Genomic DNA, 21,485 nt, shown 5'->3' on the forward strand with positions numbered 1-21,485 from the left:
TTGACGCAGATCCTTAGTGATTGAATCCTTGGATGCAAGGCTTCGGACACAAACATGTAATCTATGGTAGATGAAGACTCCCTACGATGCCATGTGGGGCGAGCTGGTATATCCCCACAGGTGCTCCCGTTCAACATTTGAAAGTTACGTAGACCCATTTCGGTCAGCCACGCTTGAGCCACAGGGCCTTGCACTGAGTTTAATTCTTTAAATAGGTCAATATTTAAGTCTCCACAAATAAGGATCTTGGATGAATCTGATGATTCCATAAGGAAATCAATTAGATCAGTTATCTGGTCAATGAAGTCCATTTTTCCTGCCCGTGAATGATGCCAATACAAGTTCAAAATTGTGATCCTCTCTTGCAAACGCTCTTGTTCACCAGATCTCACAATTATAGTCTCCTGAATATAGGGGGAATGATTGATGGAGTTTTTTATGCGCCAACCTGAGTCCCTTCTCACCATCGTTAATAGCCCTGACATAGGGCGGCCATGCATAGCTTTGATGGCAGGATTTATTACGCTCTCAAAGCCTGAAGTAACTGGCAACTCACTTAGCCATGTTTCCTGTAAACACACGATTTGTATATTGTCACTCCAAATTGTATTGAACAAATGTGTAAACCCTCGTGTGTTCCAGGATGCTACGCAGCAGGCCATTGGGGTTGCCGAATCCTGGCATTATTGGATATTTTTTGTGTTTAGGGCCCCTGCCAACCAATGCCATTGGTGGTTTTCAGTTTCAGATGTTATAGGTTGATGAGTCACTTGAATCAACTCGTCAGAGGTCTCTTTTCTTTTAATTGTGATTCTTATTTTCTCCTGATGATCAGCAGGTTGTGCTCTAGCATCACTTGATGACGTATGAGTTATCCTTAACGGGCCCCGTGAATGGATGTGTTTTTGATCATCGGGGTGCGTCAAAGGAGACGGCCCTTGGAAGGTCATAATCGCTGTCTCTTTTAATGGTATAGATGTCAAAGGTGCAATCGTAGGTGCTTCCTCTGAGTAGCCAGTGGTTCCATTGGGGATTGATCGAGACACGTCAAGCTCAATGGTTTTGTAGACGTCAAAACCCAGTGAAAACAAAGCGACGTTTTCCTCCAAGATTGATGTAATTAGGAAATTCGAGGATAGATGGAGCACCACCTTGTCGTTCGTACCTTCAACCGGAAACTCCACAATTTTGATATCGTTTGAAGATATCGCACGTAAGCTTGGAACAAGGTGAAGTAACCTGAGGACAGTTCCTCGATTCAGAATCAAGTTTTCAGTTGGTTCTAGACTCTCAATTGTCAATTTGTAATTTAGGCCATTGGTCGGCATTGGCTTAGAAACGCCTTCCTTTGCGGTTTGAATACTTCGGCCAGACCCCCATTCTTTCTCCTTTCTTTGATTGCGTTCCCGTGCCTCTTCCATGGAATTTCCATTTGACGGCCTAAGGGGATCGAGTTCATTGGTGAGGTTATTGCGTGGCCCTGCGATAGACAATGGCCTCCCTGATTGAACAACTTGAGTTTTGGCTAAGCATAATTTTCTCTTCTCGTCCATTGTCAAAAACCGTGGGCTTAATGACAGCAGAGGTGGTAAGGTATTGTTAACACATACCTCTATCAATTCGCAGGATCTTTCATGCGGCCCGTTTTTTTTGGTGGGATTTCTGCAAACAACTTCTCCGATATCTGGCAGTGCTTTTGCAGAGTTATCCGGATCAACAGTGGCCCTCTGCTGTGCAGGTTTCTCCTTACATTGGCTGGATTGCACTTTTTGTAGAGATCCTACCTTATGAGGCAAGTCAGCGTTTGTAGGTATTTCAGCTTCCAGCTCTACATATTCAGGATCGTCATAAGTAGATAGATCCAATAATTCTGCCACGTCAACCGCAGATGACGTAGAAGTCGTTGATTGTGGCTCGGTGACCGGACTTGATTGAACACTTTTTTGTTGAGTATTTACTTGATTTGTAATTGACACTGGAGCAGTTGTAGACTTTACCAAGTCAGTAATGAACGCCTGGCCCATTTTGATGTTTCGCAGGAATTTCCGTGCTCCAGTTGCAACTTTATTGTTTTTTTTTGCCTTTTGATTCTTTGTTTTCTTGCTGAATACAGCAAGTTTTAATTTTGGTGGTAAAGACTCCGGTTTCCCCGTAACGTTGGAACCGCCTGTAAAAATAGGGAAAACATTTGGTAACCCCACAGTGGCGGATGTTGGTTGAGCTTCTGAAGCCAATTCCATTTGATTGCCAATACCTGAAGATGAAGCGGTTTGAGGATCATTACAAATTTTATTAGCAGCACATCTTGCCTGTTCAAATGCAGAATTGAAGGACAAATCACCCTCATTCGGTACAAAAGAAATTACGGAAGAGCAAGGACCAATCATTGACGAAAGCTCAACGGCTATGTTTCCTGCATCGATGGGAGCTACAGATTCCTTTGAGGTCGCCAATACTGGCTCCCTCACGGGTAGAGTAATCTGCGTTTGCTTTAAAGCCTGGGTACATTGAGAATCGTGAATGGTTGCAGCCTCAGAAAAAGGATGACGCTGTTTGTTAGACCTATCAAGATCTTGCTCAACTTGAACACTCGATTGTTTTTCGTCAGCGAGGGCACGCTCAGCGTACCTTTGTCGCGTTGTGTTGATTGAATCATGTTTAAATAGGGCAAGTGTCTCCCGGGCGACTTCAGCAAACAACCTTTTGTCTGAAGAGTCGCTTTTTCTGCTCTCGCTCAATAGATTGAAGGCTGCATCCAGTCTTTTTAGGCTCTCACGTTGTTCTACATAGGAGCGATCGCAGGTTTTTTCTATTTGAATTAGTTTGGAGTTCATCATTGCCACAACGGTGGTTAGGTCCTTCGTGGCCTCATGTATATTTTCATAAAGTTTCATGAAAGGCGCCAATGAGATTGACGAGGAAGCCATAAAAAGGGCTTGCAGATCAGTCGAAGATGACGCTACTGGTATATCTGCCATTGTTGTTTTATCCTGGAACTCCAATAAATTGTCGGAGTGGGGCTCATTATCGCGACGTATTTTCGGAAAAGGTCGTTCCATTAATGAGGAATCCATAGAGGCGTTATGAAAGGAATGCTCGTTACACTCTGGCTCTTCAATGACCCCATTCTCTTTCCTAATAAGATTGGCATGTCTTTTTTGAGAGGTCAGGTGAATGTCAGATATCTCGAGCCTCGAGACTCCATTTGGCGGATAGTCAAAAGACTTTTGACGTTTATAGCAAACTTCTGGCCATATGTCACACGATGCCCCTGACAACTGACTGTTATTTCGTTTTGCCGCTGATTTGGCTTTTTTGTCAGAAGGCGACCTCGGATCTTTGGCTATCTTAGATGCGCACACTTTATTCAAGAGCACTAAATTTTGCAGCACTTTATTCACCATCCCCAAAGAATCTCTTCTTGTGATATTGCTAGAATTACTAGGATTCAGCTCCGACTCACTCGGGTTGCCATTATTCAAGCAACAGTCATCCCCCTGCATGCCTGACTTTAGAATAATTCGTTGGAAACTTAGGTCATGCGAGATTGGTATGAATTCCAAGTTACTTGTCACACTCGTTGGGGAGCTTGCAGAGAACACTGCATCTGAGTCATTACCCATGAGTGCTGCATCCTCACATGGGAGGCTTGAAAAAGAACACTTGTTCAAGCATACTGCTGCATTTATGAGCCCAACAGAGTTCGACTCATTAGGCAAAGCCGGTTCGTGTCCTGGAGAATGGTCGCCACCAGGGGGAGCTCCACTCTCTTTCCGGCAAACGGAGGCCGCCTCGCGTTCAATGACGCTCTGGCGGCGCCGATTCGGGCACGGACTCACTCCTCCTCCCGCCCCATCCGAGTCGATCGCGTCGGAAGCTCTGGGCGGACGTCTCTCAACGGCGTCCGCAGCCGAGACATGAGTTCCGCCTCTGCTCGGCGGGGCCCCATCAACGCCAACACCCCCAGCGCAGGGACACTGCAACTCCGGCGAGGCACCGGTCCCGGCGGCCACAGCAAACAAACGCAAGGGACCACGGCCGTCAGACACAGCGCCGCCTCCCGCGGCACCCTCCACTGAGTGAGTATAATTATGCACTTCTTGCACAGACACGGCTTCATACATATCGCTCATAGGTTCAAATACAGTATCGCAGAGAGTGTGGGTGTGTGTGGTATTCCCCCAAGGGGTTTCAGTAGCATGTTCATGAAGTACAATGGCGTTATCGTCAGCTATCTCTGATGAACACGTGTGATAGCGACTTACTTTCTGGGTGCAAACTGGCCGTAGCACATTAGAATCAACTGGTAAGGTCGCACCATCCCGACGCCTCTGTGCCCGTGTCCTCGCTACAGGAGACAGGGCAGATGCCATTTCCACTGCCCGCCACTCGCCAAACAGCTAAACAGCTCTGAATCCTCAGCCCTTTCCACCTCAGGGCTTCACGCCACAAGGGTCACAGAGGCGGCCTTATGTAGTCAGCTGGGTGGTCAGCTGACCGACAGGATGATTTAAAGGCACACGCACCTCTACCCACTGCTATGGGCTTTGTAAAGTTGAAAAGAAAGTCTTCTAAAGATGGTTGGAAAGTCTCAGCTCTCACTCCTTTTCACTCGCCACAGCTAAACAGCTCTGAATCCTCAGCCCTTTCCACCTCAGGGCTTCACGCCACAAGGGTCACAGAGGCGGCCTTATGTAGTCAGCTGGGTGGTCAGCTGACCGACAGGATGATTTAAAGGCACACGCACCTCTACCCACTGCTATGGGCTTTGTAAAGTTGAAAAGAAAGTCTTCTAAAGATGGTTGGAAAGTCTCAGCTCTCACTCCTTTTCACTCGCCACAGCTAAACAGCTCTGAATCCTCAGCCCTTTCCACCTCAGGGCTTCCTTTCTGCTTCATCCACTTGCCCAACCATCCGTTTTTCTTACCCCTTCTTGTTCCCAGTACAGGGGAAAAGAAGATGAAGAGTTCAACGTCAAATTGCTCATTACATACTAAGTTCTACTAGAATGTATTCGTACCAATGCGGCCTGCATTTCACAGCCATTCTGTTCACCTTCCTTATGTTACTGTTGGGAATATTTTGAGGGTCATGTCATCTGGGCAAGCCATCTAAAAGAGGGGATGAGGCGGAACCTGAACAAAAGCACCCCTCTAAATTTAACTGAAGCATTAAACACAACTGTACATATGTATAATGCGTCCCATGCAAATAACACCAGTGCCCGTTATGACTGTATGCACAAATAAAATGTTTGATGCACTACTTCCAAATATTAAAAAACTCGTTTGTAGCACAAATAGTAGTGATAGCACCACGGTTAGCAGGAATAGATTATCAAGGAGATATATATAATCACACGTCAGAATGAAAAGACAAGCGCGTAGGCTCAAATATGATGCACACCACGGCCTAGGCCTAGATGCTGTTGAAGAGATCTGTCATCCCGAGCACTCGAATAGCACTCGAATAGTTGGTACTCTGACATGAGTGCAGTGGGGAGATGAACAACCAATAGTAGTTGCCACAAGTGCTCGTTAATACTGCACGCATCGGGGGCACCCAAGGTTCTAGTACCACAAGGAGTACAGATTCTAGAGGCACAATGCCTGATTCACCTTGTGCTATGTAGGCTCAAAGGCACTTTCAAGGCACGCAATGTCCATCTACAACTTGTCGATCCAAATGCCTAGAAATGTTAAGCCAGTCCTACAAACACCAACTGTTTAAAGTAACCAAATTTGGTGATCAAAGGAGTAAATTATGTTAACAAGGGGCAGGAAACAACCCTTATCTGCCGAGCCGAAGGACTCCTGGGGTTTCAACAACAAAAAAAAATAATAAAATAAACTGGCCCTCGTAGAATGAACTTGTGCACAAATATTAACAGAGCAGGTCACGAAACTGACATGGATTGCAGCAATGGAGAAGCAAGTAAAAGTGCACCAAGAAAAGAACTAGGAGTTGTGCTTTTTACATCCAAGGAACTGTTTGTCAGGTCAAATGAAAGATGCAACAGAACCGTGCTGATTCCAGATCTAAAGAGGGGCACAGCAGCACTGATGGACTAATATTGGGTGTGTGGCCAACAAGCATACTCGGAGGGGCTATTCTTCGTTAGCTACTCTACACTCAGCCCTATTAGTAGTCCCAGAAGAAAACCTGAAAAGGGGGGCAACTGACTGACAAAACACCAACGGTGCCCCCAACAAATGCAAAACAAAACACACTGCCACCACCAGACTTTCGCATCCTCCCGGGGAAAGAGCCGTATAGCCAGCTGCTGAGAAAAAAGAGAACAAACTATCTATCCAAAGACTCATCGGAATTGCTTGAAGAAATGCCAGAAGAATATAAGCTATTCACCTCAGCCGAGACATTTTTGCATCCTTATTGCTACCCGGTGTAAAAGCATGAGCCAATGCCAAATGGCTCCAAATTGTGCCCTGGGAACTGGGGTAAGGAGGTAAGGGAATAGGATTGCAGGGGGTCTTCCCCCACATTTTTCGACCCCAGAAAAAGAGCAAAAGAAATTCCGTCAAATGTGAAAAGGTCAAATAATTTCGACCAAGTAGACCCAAACCATCTCTGTTGGCTACATAGGAGTTAACCTATATGATGGCTGGAAACATCCTGTAAGAAGGGATGGTGGGGTTTTGACCCTCTGGTTGCACCTGGCTCACTGGGAACAAGTATACAGGGGGAAGACCCACCCCATGGTCAAAGGAAGGATGAAGCATCAATCACTGGTGAAGTGGGGGAGAGAACTGTCGAGCTGGAAACAGGGGAGACACTCTTCCTGGGATGTGCGGCAGACCACTCAGAGCATACACAGGGCATGGAGGCCCCAACTACAGATATGACCACGGAGAGCCAACCAACCTGGCAGAGCATATGCTAGCGCTGCCGAATGAGTGGTGCAGCAAGGAGCCGCAGACGCCCGACAACCGGTTGGCCGACAGCCTGACACACAGTCCTTTAGGAGAACAGTGGGAAAGGAGGTCAATCTGAGCTAGAAGTGGAGTGCTGCGAGAAAGAGAAGCGCAGCCGCATGTGCCAACTGGGAGAGGGGAAGCCCGATAAGACCTCAAGGTGAGGTAAGAGAAGTGAAACCCAAAAGTGGGGGGGGAAGGAAACTAGGCCCCAAGGCAGGGGTGGGGGGGAAGGAAACCAGGCCCCAAGGCAGGGGTGGGGGGGAAGGAAACCAGGCCCCAAGGCGGGGGTGGGGGGGAAGGAAACCAGGCCGCAGGGCGGGAGGGGGAAGGAAACCAAGCCCCAAGGCGGGAGGGGGAAGGAAACCAGGCCCCAAGGCAGGGGGGGGGAAGAAACCAGGCCCCAAGGCAGGGGGGGGAAGAAACCAGGCCCCAAGGCGGGGGTGGGGGTGGAGGAAACCAGGCCCCAAGGCGGGGGTGGGGGTGGAGGAAACCAGGCCCCAAGGCGGGGGGGGGGGGGAGGAAACCAGGCCCCAAGGCGGGGGGGGGGAGGAAACCAGGCCCCAAGGCGCGGGGGGGGAGGAAACCAGGCCCCAAGGCGCGGGGGGGAGGAAACCAGGCCCCAAGGCGCGGGGGGGAGGAAACCAGGTCTCAAGGCGCGGGGGGGAGGAAACCAGGTCTCAAGGCGCAGGGGGGGAGGAAACCAGGTCTCAAGGCGCAGGGGGGGGAGGAAACCAGGTCTCAAGGCGCAGGGGGGAGGAAACCAGGTCTCAAGGCGCAGGGGGGAGGAAACCAGGTCTCAAGGCGCAGGGGGGGAGGAAACCAGGTCTCAAGGCGCAGGGGGGGAGGAAACCAGGCCTCATGGCGTAGGGGGGAGGAAACCAAGCCCCAAGGTGGTAGGGGGGAAGGAAACCAGGTACCAAAGTGGTAGGGGGGAAGGAAACCAGGTACCAAAGTGGTAGGGGGGAAGGAAACCAGGCCCCAAGGTGGTAGGGGGGGGAAGGAAACCAGGCCCCAAGGTGGTAGTGGGGGAAGGAAACCAGGCCCCAAGGTGGTAGGGGGGAAGGAAACCAGGCCCCAAGGTGGGCTGCGTGAAAGGAAACCTGAGTGTGGGGGAAGGAAGAGCAGAACCCCGTTGCAGGGTGATGACAATGAGAGCTCAAGGCGGGGGGGGAGGAAAGGAAACCAGGCCCCAAGGCGGGGAGGAGGGGGGGGGAAGGCAACCAGGCCCCAAGGCGGGGGGGGGAAGGCAACCAGGCCCCAAGGCGGGGGGGGGGAAGGCAACCAGGCCCCAAGGCCGGGGGGGGGGCAACCAGGCCCCAAGGCGGGGGGGGTAGGCAACCAGGCCCCAAGGTGGTGGGCGAAGGAAACCAGCGGGAAGGAAACCCGGCCCCAAGGAGAGGGGGGGGGGGGCGGGGGAGGAAACCAGCGGGAAGGAAACTAGGTTCAAGGGGGGGGGGGGAAGGAAACCAGGCCCCAAGGCAGGGGGGAAGGAAACCAGGCCCCAAAGTGGGGGGGAAGGAAACCAGGCCCCAAGGAGGGGGGGAACCAAAACCAGGCCCCAAGGTGGTAGGGGGGGAAGGAAACCAGGCCCCAAGGCGGGGGGGGAAGGAAACCAGGCCCCAAGGCGGGGGGGGAAGGCAACCAGGCCCCAAGGCGGGGGGGAAGGCAACCAGGCCCCAAGACGGGGGGGGGGAGGCAACCAGGCCCCAAGGCGGGAGGGGAAGGCAACCAGGCCCCAAGGCAAGGGGGGGGGAAGGAAACCAGGACCCAAGGCGGGGGGGGGGGAAGGAAACCAGGACCCAATTCGGGGGGGGGAAGGAAACCAGAACCCAAGGCGGGGGGGGGGAAACCAGGACCCAAGGCGGGGGGGGGGAAACCAGGCCCCAAGGCGGGGGGGAAGGAAACCAGGCCCCAAGGCGGGGGGGAAGGAAACCAGGCCCCAAGGCGGGGGGGGGAAGTAAACCAGGCCCCAAGGCAGTTTATTTTATTTATAGAGCACTAGAGCACACCTAACGCTTAGGTATCTGGGCGCTTATAGCAGTTCCAGAAACAAAACAAATAGCAGGTGACTTGTGTTACATGTCAAGTCTGCAAATCAGGTAGAGGGCATGAATACAATGAGAGTTAGCGATACAGGTAAGATGAAAAAAGTCACAAAATCAAGCCAAACAATGGCCACATATGCAGGGTGAAAGAAACCAGGTCCCGAGAAAGGGTTAAGAAAATGAGACCCCCAAGTCGTGGTTAAATCAGGCACCAAGGTGTGGTTACATAAAGGAAACCTCAGCTCAGTGCGGGATGAGAGAAGAACCTCAAGGCAGGGTGAGGGCTGCGAGACCCCAAGGTGGGGTGAGAGAAAGGAAACCTCAGTGCGGGCTGAGAGAGAAGAACCCCAAGGCAGGGTGATGGCAATGAGACTCCAAGGCAGGGTGATGGCAACGAGACCCCAAAGGTGGGGGTGACAGAAGAACCCAGGGGCAGGTTGATGACAATGAGACTCCAAGGCGGGGTGAAGGAATCCAGGCCTCAAGGCCGGGTGAGAGACAAATCCAAAGTGGGGTGAGAGATCCAGGACCCAAACGAAAGTGGGAACAGGAGTTCCTTCTTTTGCAGACTTGATGAAACTTTAAGGGACTTTGGCCTGCCCTCTTATGAAAGAGACATAAGGGGTCCGGTCAGAAAGCAGCCATCACTTGGATAGGGTCAAGGGGCCTAATAGTATTTTTTGTTGCAGTGATAAGCTTTTTTTTTTTTACAGTGGTAGTCACAGACTCAGGGAAGAGTAGGTTTCTGGACAGAGGACTTTCTGCGTTTTGAAAAGACATCCTGACGAACGCATTTCTTTGAGTTTCCTTTATAGAACAGGGCAAAGATTCTTAGCTTTAGGGCAAGTTTTGTTGCACTCAAGATTGCTGTTGCGGATCATCTGGCAAACAAAGTCCTGTCTTTTCATTCACTACATTGTATTGTGTATGCTCCAGGGACAAGAATATAGTTTGCTGAATTTGAATTAAAGGCAATGTACAGATTATCAAGTAATAGCAGAGTCCATACCTATGATCAATTTCTTCTGGGGTGGGCTGTCCCGGTCTATGCTCGCTCCATCTTTGGTCCGACATTGCCATCATCGATGGGTGGCTCCCCCGAAGGCAAGCATATATTTACTGACATGGCATTACATACGGGCCCAGTACTCAACACATTGAGCTGCTGTGTACGGCCCTGTTGTGCTAGTCATGGTCTGCCAGGTAGTCTTTCTTTCAACTGTGGGGACCAGGTAGTCCACTGAAAATGCATACATTTCTACTTCAGTTTAAACATGTTACATCATTTTAGAAAATCATTTTGCTGCAACTAATACTTAATTTCGGTCTACCAAATATTAATGAAATGGCATGTAGCTGCTAAACTCCTAACATAATCAAATGCTTTGAGTCCTATGAGATCAGAGTATCAACAGTGCCGGGTGGAGAGAAAACCGAACGAGGAGCTGGAGTTCATATGAAGCTGTGTTCAACTTCTCACATCAAACCCCAGCCTCAACATGCACAGTAGTGGAACTGCTGCAGCTGCCCTAGACCATCAGGGACTAAAAACCGAGCAACTGCCCGCCCCAAAGAACTTAACTTCCCTCCGGGGGAACTGAGCCACGGTCCCCCCACACACACACACTGACACTTTTGAGACATGGGCTGCCACTGTTACAGCACGGCAGACCCACAGGGACATTCTCTCTTCCACTTAACACCTCCTACCAGGATCTACAATACTGATGGGATGGCTGTGACAGAGGCGACCGACCACTGGATCTCCGAAAATATGAGTGATTCTACCTGGGAGTTTATACCCGCAACAGACCAACACTCACCTCCAGGACTGCCTGAAGCAACATCTTGCCGTTCTCGTCCACCACCTGTCCGATTGGTGCCACCTCCCCACATCTCGGCAACATTTCAGTCTGCAAGAGAAAACAAGGTGTTCAAAGCATTTTTATGTAACGAGACTTGGTATTCCTTGCCTGAGGGCGCATTCTCCAAGTTGTGCAGTCTCTCTGTCAGAAGCACTTCCTTCTAACAAGAGCAGCCTTTCTATTGAGAACACTTCCCCCAAACTAGAGCAGCCTTTCTGCTGGAAACATCCTGCAAACTAGAGCAGCCTTTCAGTAGTGAACACATCCTTCAAGCTAGAGCAGCCTTTCAGTAGGGAACACATCCTTCAAGCTAGAGCAGCCTTTCTGTTGGAAACATCCTGCAAACAAGAGCAGCCTTTCAGTAGTGAACACATCCTTCAAGCTAGAGCAGCCTTTCAATAGGGAACACATCCTTCAAGCTAGAGCAGCCTTTCAGTAGGGAACACATCCTTCAAGCTAGAGCAGCCTTTCAGTAGGGAACACATCCTTCAAACTAGAGCAGCCTTTCTGTTGGAAACATCCTGCAAACTAGAGCAGCCTTTCTGTTGGGAACACTTCCTCCAAACTAGGGCAGCCTTTCTGTTGGGAACACTACCTGCAAACTGGAGCAGCCTTTATGCTGGGAACAATTCCTGCAAACTAGGGCAGCCTTTCTGCTGGGAACACTACCTGCAAACTGAAGCAGCCTTTCAGTAGGGAACATATGCTTTAAACGAGACCAACCATTATGTTGGCAACACTTCCTTCACACTAGGTCCGCCTCTCTGTTGGGGACACTTCCTTCAAACTAGTGCAGCCTTTCTACTGGGAACGATTCCCTCAAACTGGAGCAGCCTTTCCGTTGCAAACACTTCCTGCAAACTCAAGGAGCCCTTCTTTCTGTTGGGAAATCTTCCTCCAAACTAAAGCAGCCTTTCTGTTAGCAACCCCTCCTTCAGAGTAGAGCAGCCTTTCTGTTAGCAACCCCTCCTTCAGAGTAGAGCAGCCTTTGTTAGCAACCCCTCCTTCAGAGTAGAGCAGCCTTTCTGTTAGCAACCCCTCCTTCAGAGTAGAGCAGCCTTTCTGTTAGCAACCCCTCCTTCAGAGTAGAGCAGCCTTTCTGTTAGCAACCCCTCCTTCAGAGTAGAGCAGCCTTTCTGTTAGCAACCCCTCCTTCAGAGTAGAGCAGCCTTTCTGTTAGCAACCCCTCCTTCAGGGTAGAGCAGCCTTTCTGTTAGCAACCCCTCCTTCAGAGTAGAGCAGCCTTTCTGTTAGCAACCCCTCCTTCAGAGTAGAGCAGCCGTCCTGTTTGTAGTGCTTCTTTTCGCTAGGTGACTTTTTTGTTGAGAACATTTCTGTTGATTAGGGAAGCTTTCTAATGCATTGTCCCGTGGGATGAGAGAGAGAAGTGGGCTGTGCATGAATGGAGTCTGCTAGATATGGACTGAGTGGAGGAACTTCACTGTGATCCATCACGTCACTTCTGAATGAATGGTGGGGAACTTACAATGGCAACTGTAAAAGAGATGAATGGGCAGTTTAAAAGGTGCCTGTGATCCACCACAGGCATCCACAATTGATGCACTTAGGACAAGTCTAGTAACTTGGGCTACAAGATAAGATTAAGGTGCTTGTGCAGGGTCGCACCTCTTGCATGCAGAGGAATGATCTGCATGGGAGAAGTGGTGTGCACACAAGACAATTTGGGTCTGCTTTCCCACAGGAAGGAGGTCTGGCTGGTGAACCCCAGGACAGGGATTAGTGTGACAAGTACTGCAGTTTTATTCAAAGCTCACCTGAGGCTCAGATCTTGTGGGAACTCCCCGTAGACCCAAACACCTACTGCAACGTGTTACTTACTGTGCAGATTGTCTGCAGGTCCTGCGTTTCTGTACGATTAGGTGGTTCTGTTGGAAGCCGGCAGACTGTTGGATAGCTGCACATTCCAGGGCTCAATCTCTATTGCACGCTAGATCAGAAGGTCTAGATCTGAAGGTCTTCGTGTTTTGGGTAAATTATCGATTCAAATGTCTTGTTTACTCATTGGGTGGAAAAAGTAATTTTGGTGTCTATTCTGCACTGTCAGTGGAGGTCTTTCTACATGCCACATGTGTAGGATGGAGTGGAAACACTACCAACCTCTTTCCGACTAGTGCCCAGGTCTTTGAAACTGGGTGTTACACAGGCATGTGGAAGAAGCAGGCCCTATACTGAATGACCTCTTTGGTGGGTATAGAGGACGATAAAGTTACATGAATGCCGGATACTTACAAAAAATCCACAGGAGGATTTGACAGTCAGAGATTCAGGGAACTTCAAGGAGAGGATGCCTGAGAACAGAAAGAAAGGCAGTTCAGGGATGGGAGCAGGTGCATAGTCATCCAACTACAGACTGAAAGCACAATCCTTCATTCTGGCATTTAAGAAAACCGTCACAAAACATTCGGAATATCAATTGGCAGTCAGAGAAATACACATTTTTAAAGACTTATTTAAGAATACAGTAGTAGGGAGAATTAAAGCAAACTGGTAGTTTAATATTTTCAAGAGTGATCTGTGTGAGGAAAGTGACCGCCTTTCACCGCCAAAACTGGATGGCACAGGGAACTAGCACAGTGAAACTGAGCCTTAAAGCACCAGACTGATGACAGAAGGCACTGGCATGGCGATAAAAAGCCTTTAACTCCAGAACTGGAAAGCACGTTCATGGTAGTACTCTCCTCAAGCACCGGATGGCAGTGGACACCACAGGACAGCCTCACTGAGTGCAATGGAGCAGTGGGACACAACCTTCAACATTTGGAGCATGACGACTTCAAGGATTGTGTTAAGCTAGAATTCCCAATTTGGGAAACCAGGGCCACTTCTTGGAGCCCCCAACCTTTTTCCCCTCTGCTCCGTCTTTTTAGATTCATGGTCTTTTTAGTGGCCAGAAGCACTTCACCTGAAGTCCCCCTGCCCTGCCCTTATGTGTCCTTTACCCAATATAAAGTATACAGTATGCTATGCAGTGATTTTAACAAATACAAAACAGAAGATAACTTTAATAAAGAAACAATAATAGTGGAAACATATCAACATGTATGTGGGGTAAGGGTTTGGAGGGGGTTTAAAAGCATAGGGAACAGGGGGGTTGAGGGGTACCCCCAAAATAAAAATAAATTCTAAAAATCTAATGTTTTCATCATAAATGTAATTTGTTCTAATCACATGTCACCATACAGTATTGGGTCAACTCTACAGTGTCCAGTGGGACAGAAAAAAGTCTTTGGGTCATCAGACTGCGTAGGCGGCATTGCTTGTATGCACAAGTCCTTCACCCCTGCCTTCAACACCACCTTCCATGCACACTAATCTCCTCACCCACACCACCTTCAGAGCTGGTACCAAGGTGCTTTAGAACTGCCTTAATGCAACGTGATAACTACACTCAGCTGCTTCCGGAGGACTGCCTCAGTAGAAACAAAAGCATAAAATCTCGTGTTACTGGCATAAATAGAGTACTTTCTGCAGCACCTGCAGTGTCCATTGTAAACAGAGGGCTGGTTGCTAATCATTCACATCTACACAGTACATGTTCACTTGCAGGACAGATCACTCACATAATTAGGTGCTTGCCACCGAGATCTGGATTTAGAGTGTAGGGCACCTGATCAAGCCCTGGAATGGCCACCTCAGACTTTCATCTGCTGAGCTTGATTAATTATGCATCAGTAAAAATACCAATATTAAACACTTGTGCTGTGAATGAGGTGAGAGGATACTAGATAAATGGATAAACCTTTGTAGGATAACTTCATTTTTGCCATGGCCCATGCACAGTGCCTTTGTAAAAGGTCGGATTCGAAAACATTAACCCATGCCAATTCTTTAATCTCAATATAAGTGCGGCCCTTTTATAATGAATCAGAACATAGTGGTTAGGGCTCTCTTGCAAAATGCACTTTTGACTTCTAAATAGGTTTGCAGACACAGAAGGCACGGAAATGATTAATCCCAACGTTTTGCGGTCAGCATCTGCAGAAATAGCCTTGATTATATGGTCTGATAAGTCTCATGGATAGTAGATCTAATCTCCTGATGTTTGAGAGCCTGACCAAAGGAGTTTTCCTGTTTATTCTGGTCATTAGTAAAACATGGGATAAGCTAAATGCCTAAATCTATTTAGGTGTTTCAATTTGTGCAATAAAGTGGGAGCCTTGAAGTTTGGAAAAGTTGCAAGGGAGTAGATGTTATCTTGCCCTTTGGAATAACAATTGTAGAGGGGTTTAGTCATTTGTTCGATGAAGCATTTTTCAAGGTCATCAGAGGTTCTATGTAGTCGCATAACTTCGGTCTTTTTAAGGCAACAGAAGTCTGTGGAATGGAGATGGCCATCTATAGTTCAAGAGAAATAATGGTTAAGCAGACCTTCATCCATTTGCTCAAATAAGTCAGCATGACCATGTTAAATCATTCTTAAAGTTAAAAGGTTTTAGGCCAGCTATTGCTGGCAATAGATTATGTTTTCAATAGTAATGTTTAAACTATAAACCAACGTCAGGTCGTACTACAACCAAACCCAAGAAGAGGTGTGTTTTAAAATATGATCTGAAGATAATAATGAAGAAACCGGACCAATATGATGGGATTTCTTTGAAGCAGTCTTGTCCAATCATATTTGGTGGGTGGAGAGTTAGAAAAATATATCTGGGAGTGCTTTTTGCTGCAAAAACGTATATAAACTGCCAACTGATGTTTTAGTATTGAGACTTGGGTTAGTTTGGTCCTGCAACACCATCTAACCGCTCCCTGGATCTTTTGTACAATTAACTTGCTTTATGTACAAACATGTACTCGCTTAAGTGGTGGGCCTGATTTTGGTTAAGGTGCTTAAATGTCCACCCCAAAATTTGGCAAGCCAAGGTAGGAGCACATGCGTTGAGATGTTGGGGGTCTTCCGTCTACACCGTTCAGCTGCAGCACCTCACGTCGTGGGCCAGTCTTCCGTGCACAGTGAAAAAGAGGTCTGTGGCTGCCTTATTGGTTAAAGGACTGTCTGCTCCCCAGAGACATGGTTCCATGGCCTAGCAGTGCGGAACCATTTGACGAAGCACCACATTGGAGCACCTCGGGTTCACGTGTGCACACAGTTGGGGGTGTAAGGCAAGAGGGCAAATAGGGGCAGAAAAGGGGTTGTTTCTTTGACTCAAGGGGCTTCATTTTTATTTGCTTGTTTTTTGGTGGTAGGGGTAGACTTGGAGTGGTGTGGGTGTGAGATTAGTTGGGGTTGCAGGGTTTGGAAAAGTGGCTGTTTTTTGATACAGTGATTGAACTGTTTTGTGTTGTAAGTCCTTTGTATATAATTATTTTACTTAGTTTGTTATTTTAGAGGTGTGATGGGATAGCTTACCCCGCACAGCCAGTGTGAATCTTGACCCAGATACCCTTTAGTTTGCTTGTCTGGTTGGCTGGAGTCTTCACCTGAAGGTGTGTTGGTATTTTAAGGGAAAGTCCAACCGTAGATACCTTTCGGAAGTAGGTCTTGACATTCTTTTGCAATTGCCGTGCGGGCGGAGCCCCTCACCTCAATTTTCTTGCCTAGTCGAAGTAGTGAAGGGGAAACTTCCTGTAGTCAGGAAAAGACTGTTTTATAGTAGAGGAGGCCATACTAGTAGAAGAACAGAGCGAGAGCAGCTGTGTTGTAGTAGAAAGCATTACACACCTCCGATGCTCGAGTGGTGGAGTTATCTCGGGAAATATTGGCCAGAGAGTGTTTTTGATAAAATGCTGTCTTCTGTGTATGAGTGAGTAATAGAACTGAAGCATGGTGCTCTGCCAATGATCTCTGCCTCAACACCAGCAAAACAGAGATCTCCCTCATTGGGATGCCTGCTCACAGTTTCCCCACACCCTCTGGCTCGATTGCCTGGGTCCCTCCCCTCACCCACATGTGAGACAAAAAACCTTGGGATCATCTTTGACTCCTCTCTATCCTTCTCTCCAAACATTACGGACCTTGCCAAGAAGTCCAATTTTCAGCTTCATCTCCCCAGAGGCATTCTACCTTTCCTCACCTTTGCCCAGAAGCTTAATGTATCCAAAGCCCTGGTTTTCTCTAGGCTGGACTACAGCAACAGCCTCTTCCTACACCTTCCCCTTTCCTCCCTTCGCCACCTCCAACTAATCCAGAATAGGACTGCGAGCCTCAAGCCCAGGGGCTGCATCTCTCCAGCCCTAAAGTCTCTTCACTGGCTCCCAGTGACTGCAGCAAGGATCAAATTCAAAACCCTTTGCATCATCCTCAAGGCTGTCTGGGCCTGGGACCTCTCTATATCCAGCTTTCCCTCCTGAAATACCGCCTAGCCAGAATGCTTTGGTCTGCTGGCTCCAACTATCTGAAGGTCAAACGTTTCTACAAGCAGAGAGTCAGAGGTCGATCCCTCTCCTCGTCTGGCAGCGTCCTCTGGAACAGCCTCCCTCTTCCCCCTCAGACTCGAACTGGATCTTCTTAAGTTCCAGAAACATCTCAGGAAGGTCTGCTCTCTGCTCTCTCTTATTCTCTCTCGTTCCCCATGCTTCTAGCATTCCTAGGGTGTTTATTTCAAATGAGATGGTGATAACAGATGCACTATGCCTAGTACACTTAGCCCTGTGCAGGGTTCGAGAGCAGATTAAAGGGCAGTCAATTACAGTATCAGTTATACACAGTGATGATAATTGTTCAATGGCTGAGCAGCAGAGCACAAAAATATTAGGTGTACGAAAATTAGTTGAATTGATCTTGGAAGGAGCTATTTCTTTCTAAAAAATCAATGGGAGCAAGGGGTTAAGAGTTGCAGAGCTGGAGGAATTAGGGGATTCTTGGAAGAAAGGTTGGCGCCAATAAACAGAGTGTGTGGGACAGTATGTAAACATAATTTGCAGTATCTGACTTGGCTCAAAGAACCAGAAAATCCTGCGAAGATACAGACACATACTCTTTTCTCTATATATTTTGAGGGTGATGGCACAGTGCCCGTTGGCACAAATGGAACCTGCAGTAACACTCTGCGCATTAAGGAGTTGGCTGGAGGTACGGCTGCCCTTCTCGACAATTTCTGGGTCAGTGGACAGCATGCATATAGACAGTTACCTCCAGCCTGGCGAGGTATGTGCAGTCTCTCAACCCTTCACGTGCTCATCCTTGTAATGCCTGGAGCATTTGATTCTGGCTCATCCAATGCCCGAAATTACATCTTTGCCTACTTTGTGCCCTGTGCCCCTTTCGTCCCCTTCATCACCCCATAAGGACAAATCAGAGACCATTCATGAAGAAGGAAATCCCAGACAATTATTACAAAGGAAAAGGTCCAACTACCTCTCAGACATTCTTGATCGATATCGGCTGTTTAGCACCACAGAAGCCTTTTGTTCTTCCCTCCTGGCACTTGGCATTCATGCAGCAGCAAATGCCAAATGGCTCCAGTAGAGCAGGTATGAACTCTTGCTCTTTGTGAACACTTCCAAGTCAGCGTTCAGTGCCATCAAGGAAGAATTGAGGGCATCGAGACTCATGACTTTGCAAAACCGGTACATACTCGACCTCTTGACGGCAATGGAGGGCGGAGTATGTCGGAAAACATGGAGTACCTGCTGTACATTTATTCCTCCAAATGACAGAGAATGGCACGCTCACCAGAACTATAGTCGCTCTGTATAAACTGAAAGAGGCCATGGAAAGTGAGGCTGGGATCACCAACGACTCAAGGATAGATTTTGTTTACATGGGTACTTCCCTGGTTGAGCCTTGGTGTAAAAATGCTGATGCCTATTTTGTCTTTTTACTTCATTTTTGTTCCTGACAATATGTTGCTCTGCCCAGGTACCAACATGTGCAGCCATGATGATCATAACTCTGTCCAAGACTAGGGCCGTCACTACTTCATCCCATATGAGAGTTAAACTGAAGCGGTTTTGTGGCCCCCACCAACTTGGCGTGCTTGTGTGAAGGATGAGGGGGCGATAGATTGCGGAAATGGTGGGGTGATGAGTCAGGTTGATTCATTGGCGGAGTATGTCCAAATAGAGATGTTCCCCAGATGATTATGAATTGTTAAAGTCATAATCTAAAGAGGGGGAATGTCAGACGCTCAAAGAGGGTTCCTTCTATTAGGAGGAATTCATGTTGCGAGTGCCATATTGATGACTGGAAGTGTGGCAAAATGAGTGTGGTAAACCTTTTGTTCAGAAATTATATGTTACTCACCATAGTGACAAATGCACTCTTAGTCCTTAGTCCCCTTTCCTCCATACTGCAAGAGCGTCCCTTCCAAGGGGCGGGAGGCAGAACCTTTTGCACCAGAAAAAAACCTTCCCCTTTAAATTTAGAGGCACGCAGGGGTGCGGCCTAGGGAGCATGTGCTGCCCTGACTCCGCCCTCCGGCGCCACACCTCAGTCCCCATTGATGCGTCGACAATAGATTTAACATTGCCTTATGACACCAGTATTATTAGGGGGGAGGTTGGTGGGACGTATAGAGGAAAGGGGACTAAGAGTATGTTAGTCACTACGGTGAGTAACTTATAATTACTGTTCGGTCCCGTCCCCTCTCCTCCATACTGCATGGGCGATTACAACTAAATGTAGCCCCAGGGTGGAACGGAGACCCTACTTAAGCAAATAGGTTCCTGAGAACCGCCAGGCCGAAAGCCGCATCAGATCTAGAGCTGGCATCCAAACAGTAATGCTTGCAGAAAGTCGAGGGAGTGGTCCAGCAAGATATGGAGGTCTTGGAGGCCCGATAGCCTGGTTTTGAGCCTCCAAAAGTGACAAACAGGGCGTCCGACTTGCAGAATGCCATTGGTCCTGTCCAAGTAAAAGTTCAGGGTACGCCTGACATCCAGGCAGTGCAGTAGCACCTGTGCTTTGTCCTTGGGACCGGGAAAGAATGTAAGAAGGACTATTTCCTCGTTCAAGTGGAAAGCAGATGGCACCTTGGGCAGAAATGCTGGGTGTGTCTGCAGGACTACTTTGTGCCTGTTAAAGGTATTATATAGTCCGAGCGGACCAGCGCTGACTCTACGAGCCGAGGTGAGGCCGATTAGCAAGGCCGTCTTGATGGTGACCAGGCTGATGTCTGCGGACATTGGCGCAAACTGTTTGTGCGTCAGAGCGCCCAAGACTATGTTGAGGTCCCACATAGGGTGCGGCCTCTCGAAGGGCGGGTAGAGCCTTGTGAGCCCAGTCAAATGATTCTTGACGATAGGATTGGAGGAGAAGATACCCCTCCTCCGAGTTCCTGTAAGACCCTATTGCTGCGAGGTATGTACGGCAGGTGTCCACCTGCACCCCAGAGTGGGCGAGGTGCGCCGAGGAGAGCACGTTGTCCCAAGAACATGCCAGAGGGTCGATTTCCTTGGAGTTTGCCCAGTGGCAGAATCTGGTCCATTTGCTTTTATACTGGGCCCTGGTAGCCTTGCTCCTTGCACCTGTATGATTTCCAAATTAGCCTGTGAGAGGCTGAGGTGCTGCAGCGTTACCTGCTCAGGTACAACACTGTGAGGGCTAGTTACTGTTGGGCGGGGTGGATGTCCCTGCCCCCCTGTTGCGCCAGAAGATGTGCTGGGCCTGTCGGGAGGTGAATCGGAGGCACCTCAGTGAGGCTGAGCAGCTCCAAAAACCATGGCCTGGCTGGCCACCATGGAGCTATTAGAATGATGTTGGGTTGGCAAGACTCCATGATCTTGCAAATCACTCTGTGAATCAGCAGAGTGCGCGGGAAGGCATAAGCCTTTATGCCATTCCACTGAAGCCGAAATGCGTCGCCATGGGAGCAGGGGCCCTGTCCCTGCCAGAAGGCGAACTCAGGGCACTTCTTGTTGTGCCAGGTGGCAGACACATCCATGTGGGGATGACCCCACCTGTTGACGATCTCCTGAATAAGGTAGTTTAGCTGCCACTCGTAATTGCCTGCTCCCAACCAGCTGAGCCTGTCCGCCTTCAGGTTGGCTTCCACCGGGAGGTGGACTGCCGTGAGGTATATGTCGTTTTCCAGGGCCCACACCTACATGCTGATTGCCAGTCTGAACAGAGGAGGGGATCTGGTGCCTCCCTGCTTGTTGACGTAGTACATGCTGGTCGAGTTGTTTGTCTGGATGAGGACAACCTTGCCCCTGAGAAGTGTTGGGAATGCTCTGAGCGCTAGCCAGATGGCGTTCAGTTCTAACCAATTGATGTGGTATTCCTGCTCCTGGCGTGTCCAGGTGCCGTGGACGCAGAGATCGCCCAGGGTGGCTCCCCAGCCCTCGAGCGAGGAGTCTGTGGTGATGGTGGCCTGTGGGGAGAGTGGCCGAAAGGGCTTACCCGTCCGTAGGTTGCAGTCCCTGGACCACCATGTTAGGTCCGGGTGGAGAGATGGAGGAACGTTGATCATCTTGGTTTGGCAACCCCACTCCTGGTTCCATGAGGCCGCGAAGTGCAGCTGAATCCTCCTCATTCTCAATCTCGTGTGTGGAACGGCTAGTAGGACCGCCGCCAAGAGACCCAGGAGAGGCGGGTACCACTATGCCGAGGCACCTCTCTGCCGAGGAAGTGGGAGGTGGCCCTCTTGATGGCTGAGATCTTGCCCTCCGAATGAAATACCTTCTCGGCGCACGTGTCCCAGATGAGGCCCAAGAATGTCAGTCTGCGTGGGCTGCAG

General features: G+C 49.0%; 1 protein-coding gene across 2 annotated transcripts in view; it reads right to left on the reverse strand.

Annotated features, from left to right (window-relative positions):
- The window catches only part of IPO13 (importin 13), an 848,611-nt gene that overhangs the window by 37,404 nt on the left and 789,722 nt on the right, over positions 1 to 21,485 (reverse strand). For both annotated transcript variants that reach the window (XM_069642404.1, XM_069642403.1), the window contains exons 17-18: positions 13,096 to 13,154; positions 10,804 to 10,893 (exon numbers count right to left, since the gene is read on the reverse strand). In XM_069642404.1, coding sequence (XP_069498505.1) covers positions 10,804 to 10,893; positions 13,096 to 13,154 — 149 coding nt within the window. The remainder of the gene's footprint in view (positions 1 to 10,803; positions 10,894 to 13,095; positions 13,155 to 21,485) is intronic.

This window comes from Ambystoma mexicanum, chromosome 1q (assembly GCF_040938575.1).
Source record: "Ambystoma mexicanum isolate Mex_15411 chromosome 1q, UKY_AmexF1_1, whole genome shotgun sequence".
Taxonomy (NCBI): domain Eukaryota; kingdom Metazoa; phylum Chordata; class Amphibia; order Caudata; family Ambystomatidae; genus Ambystoma; species Ambystoma mexicanum.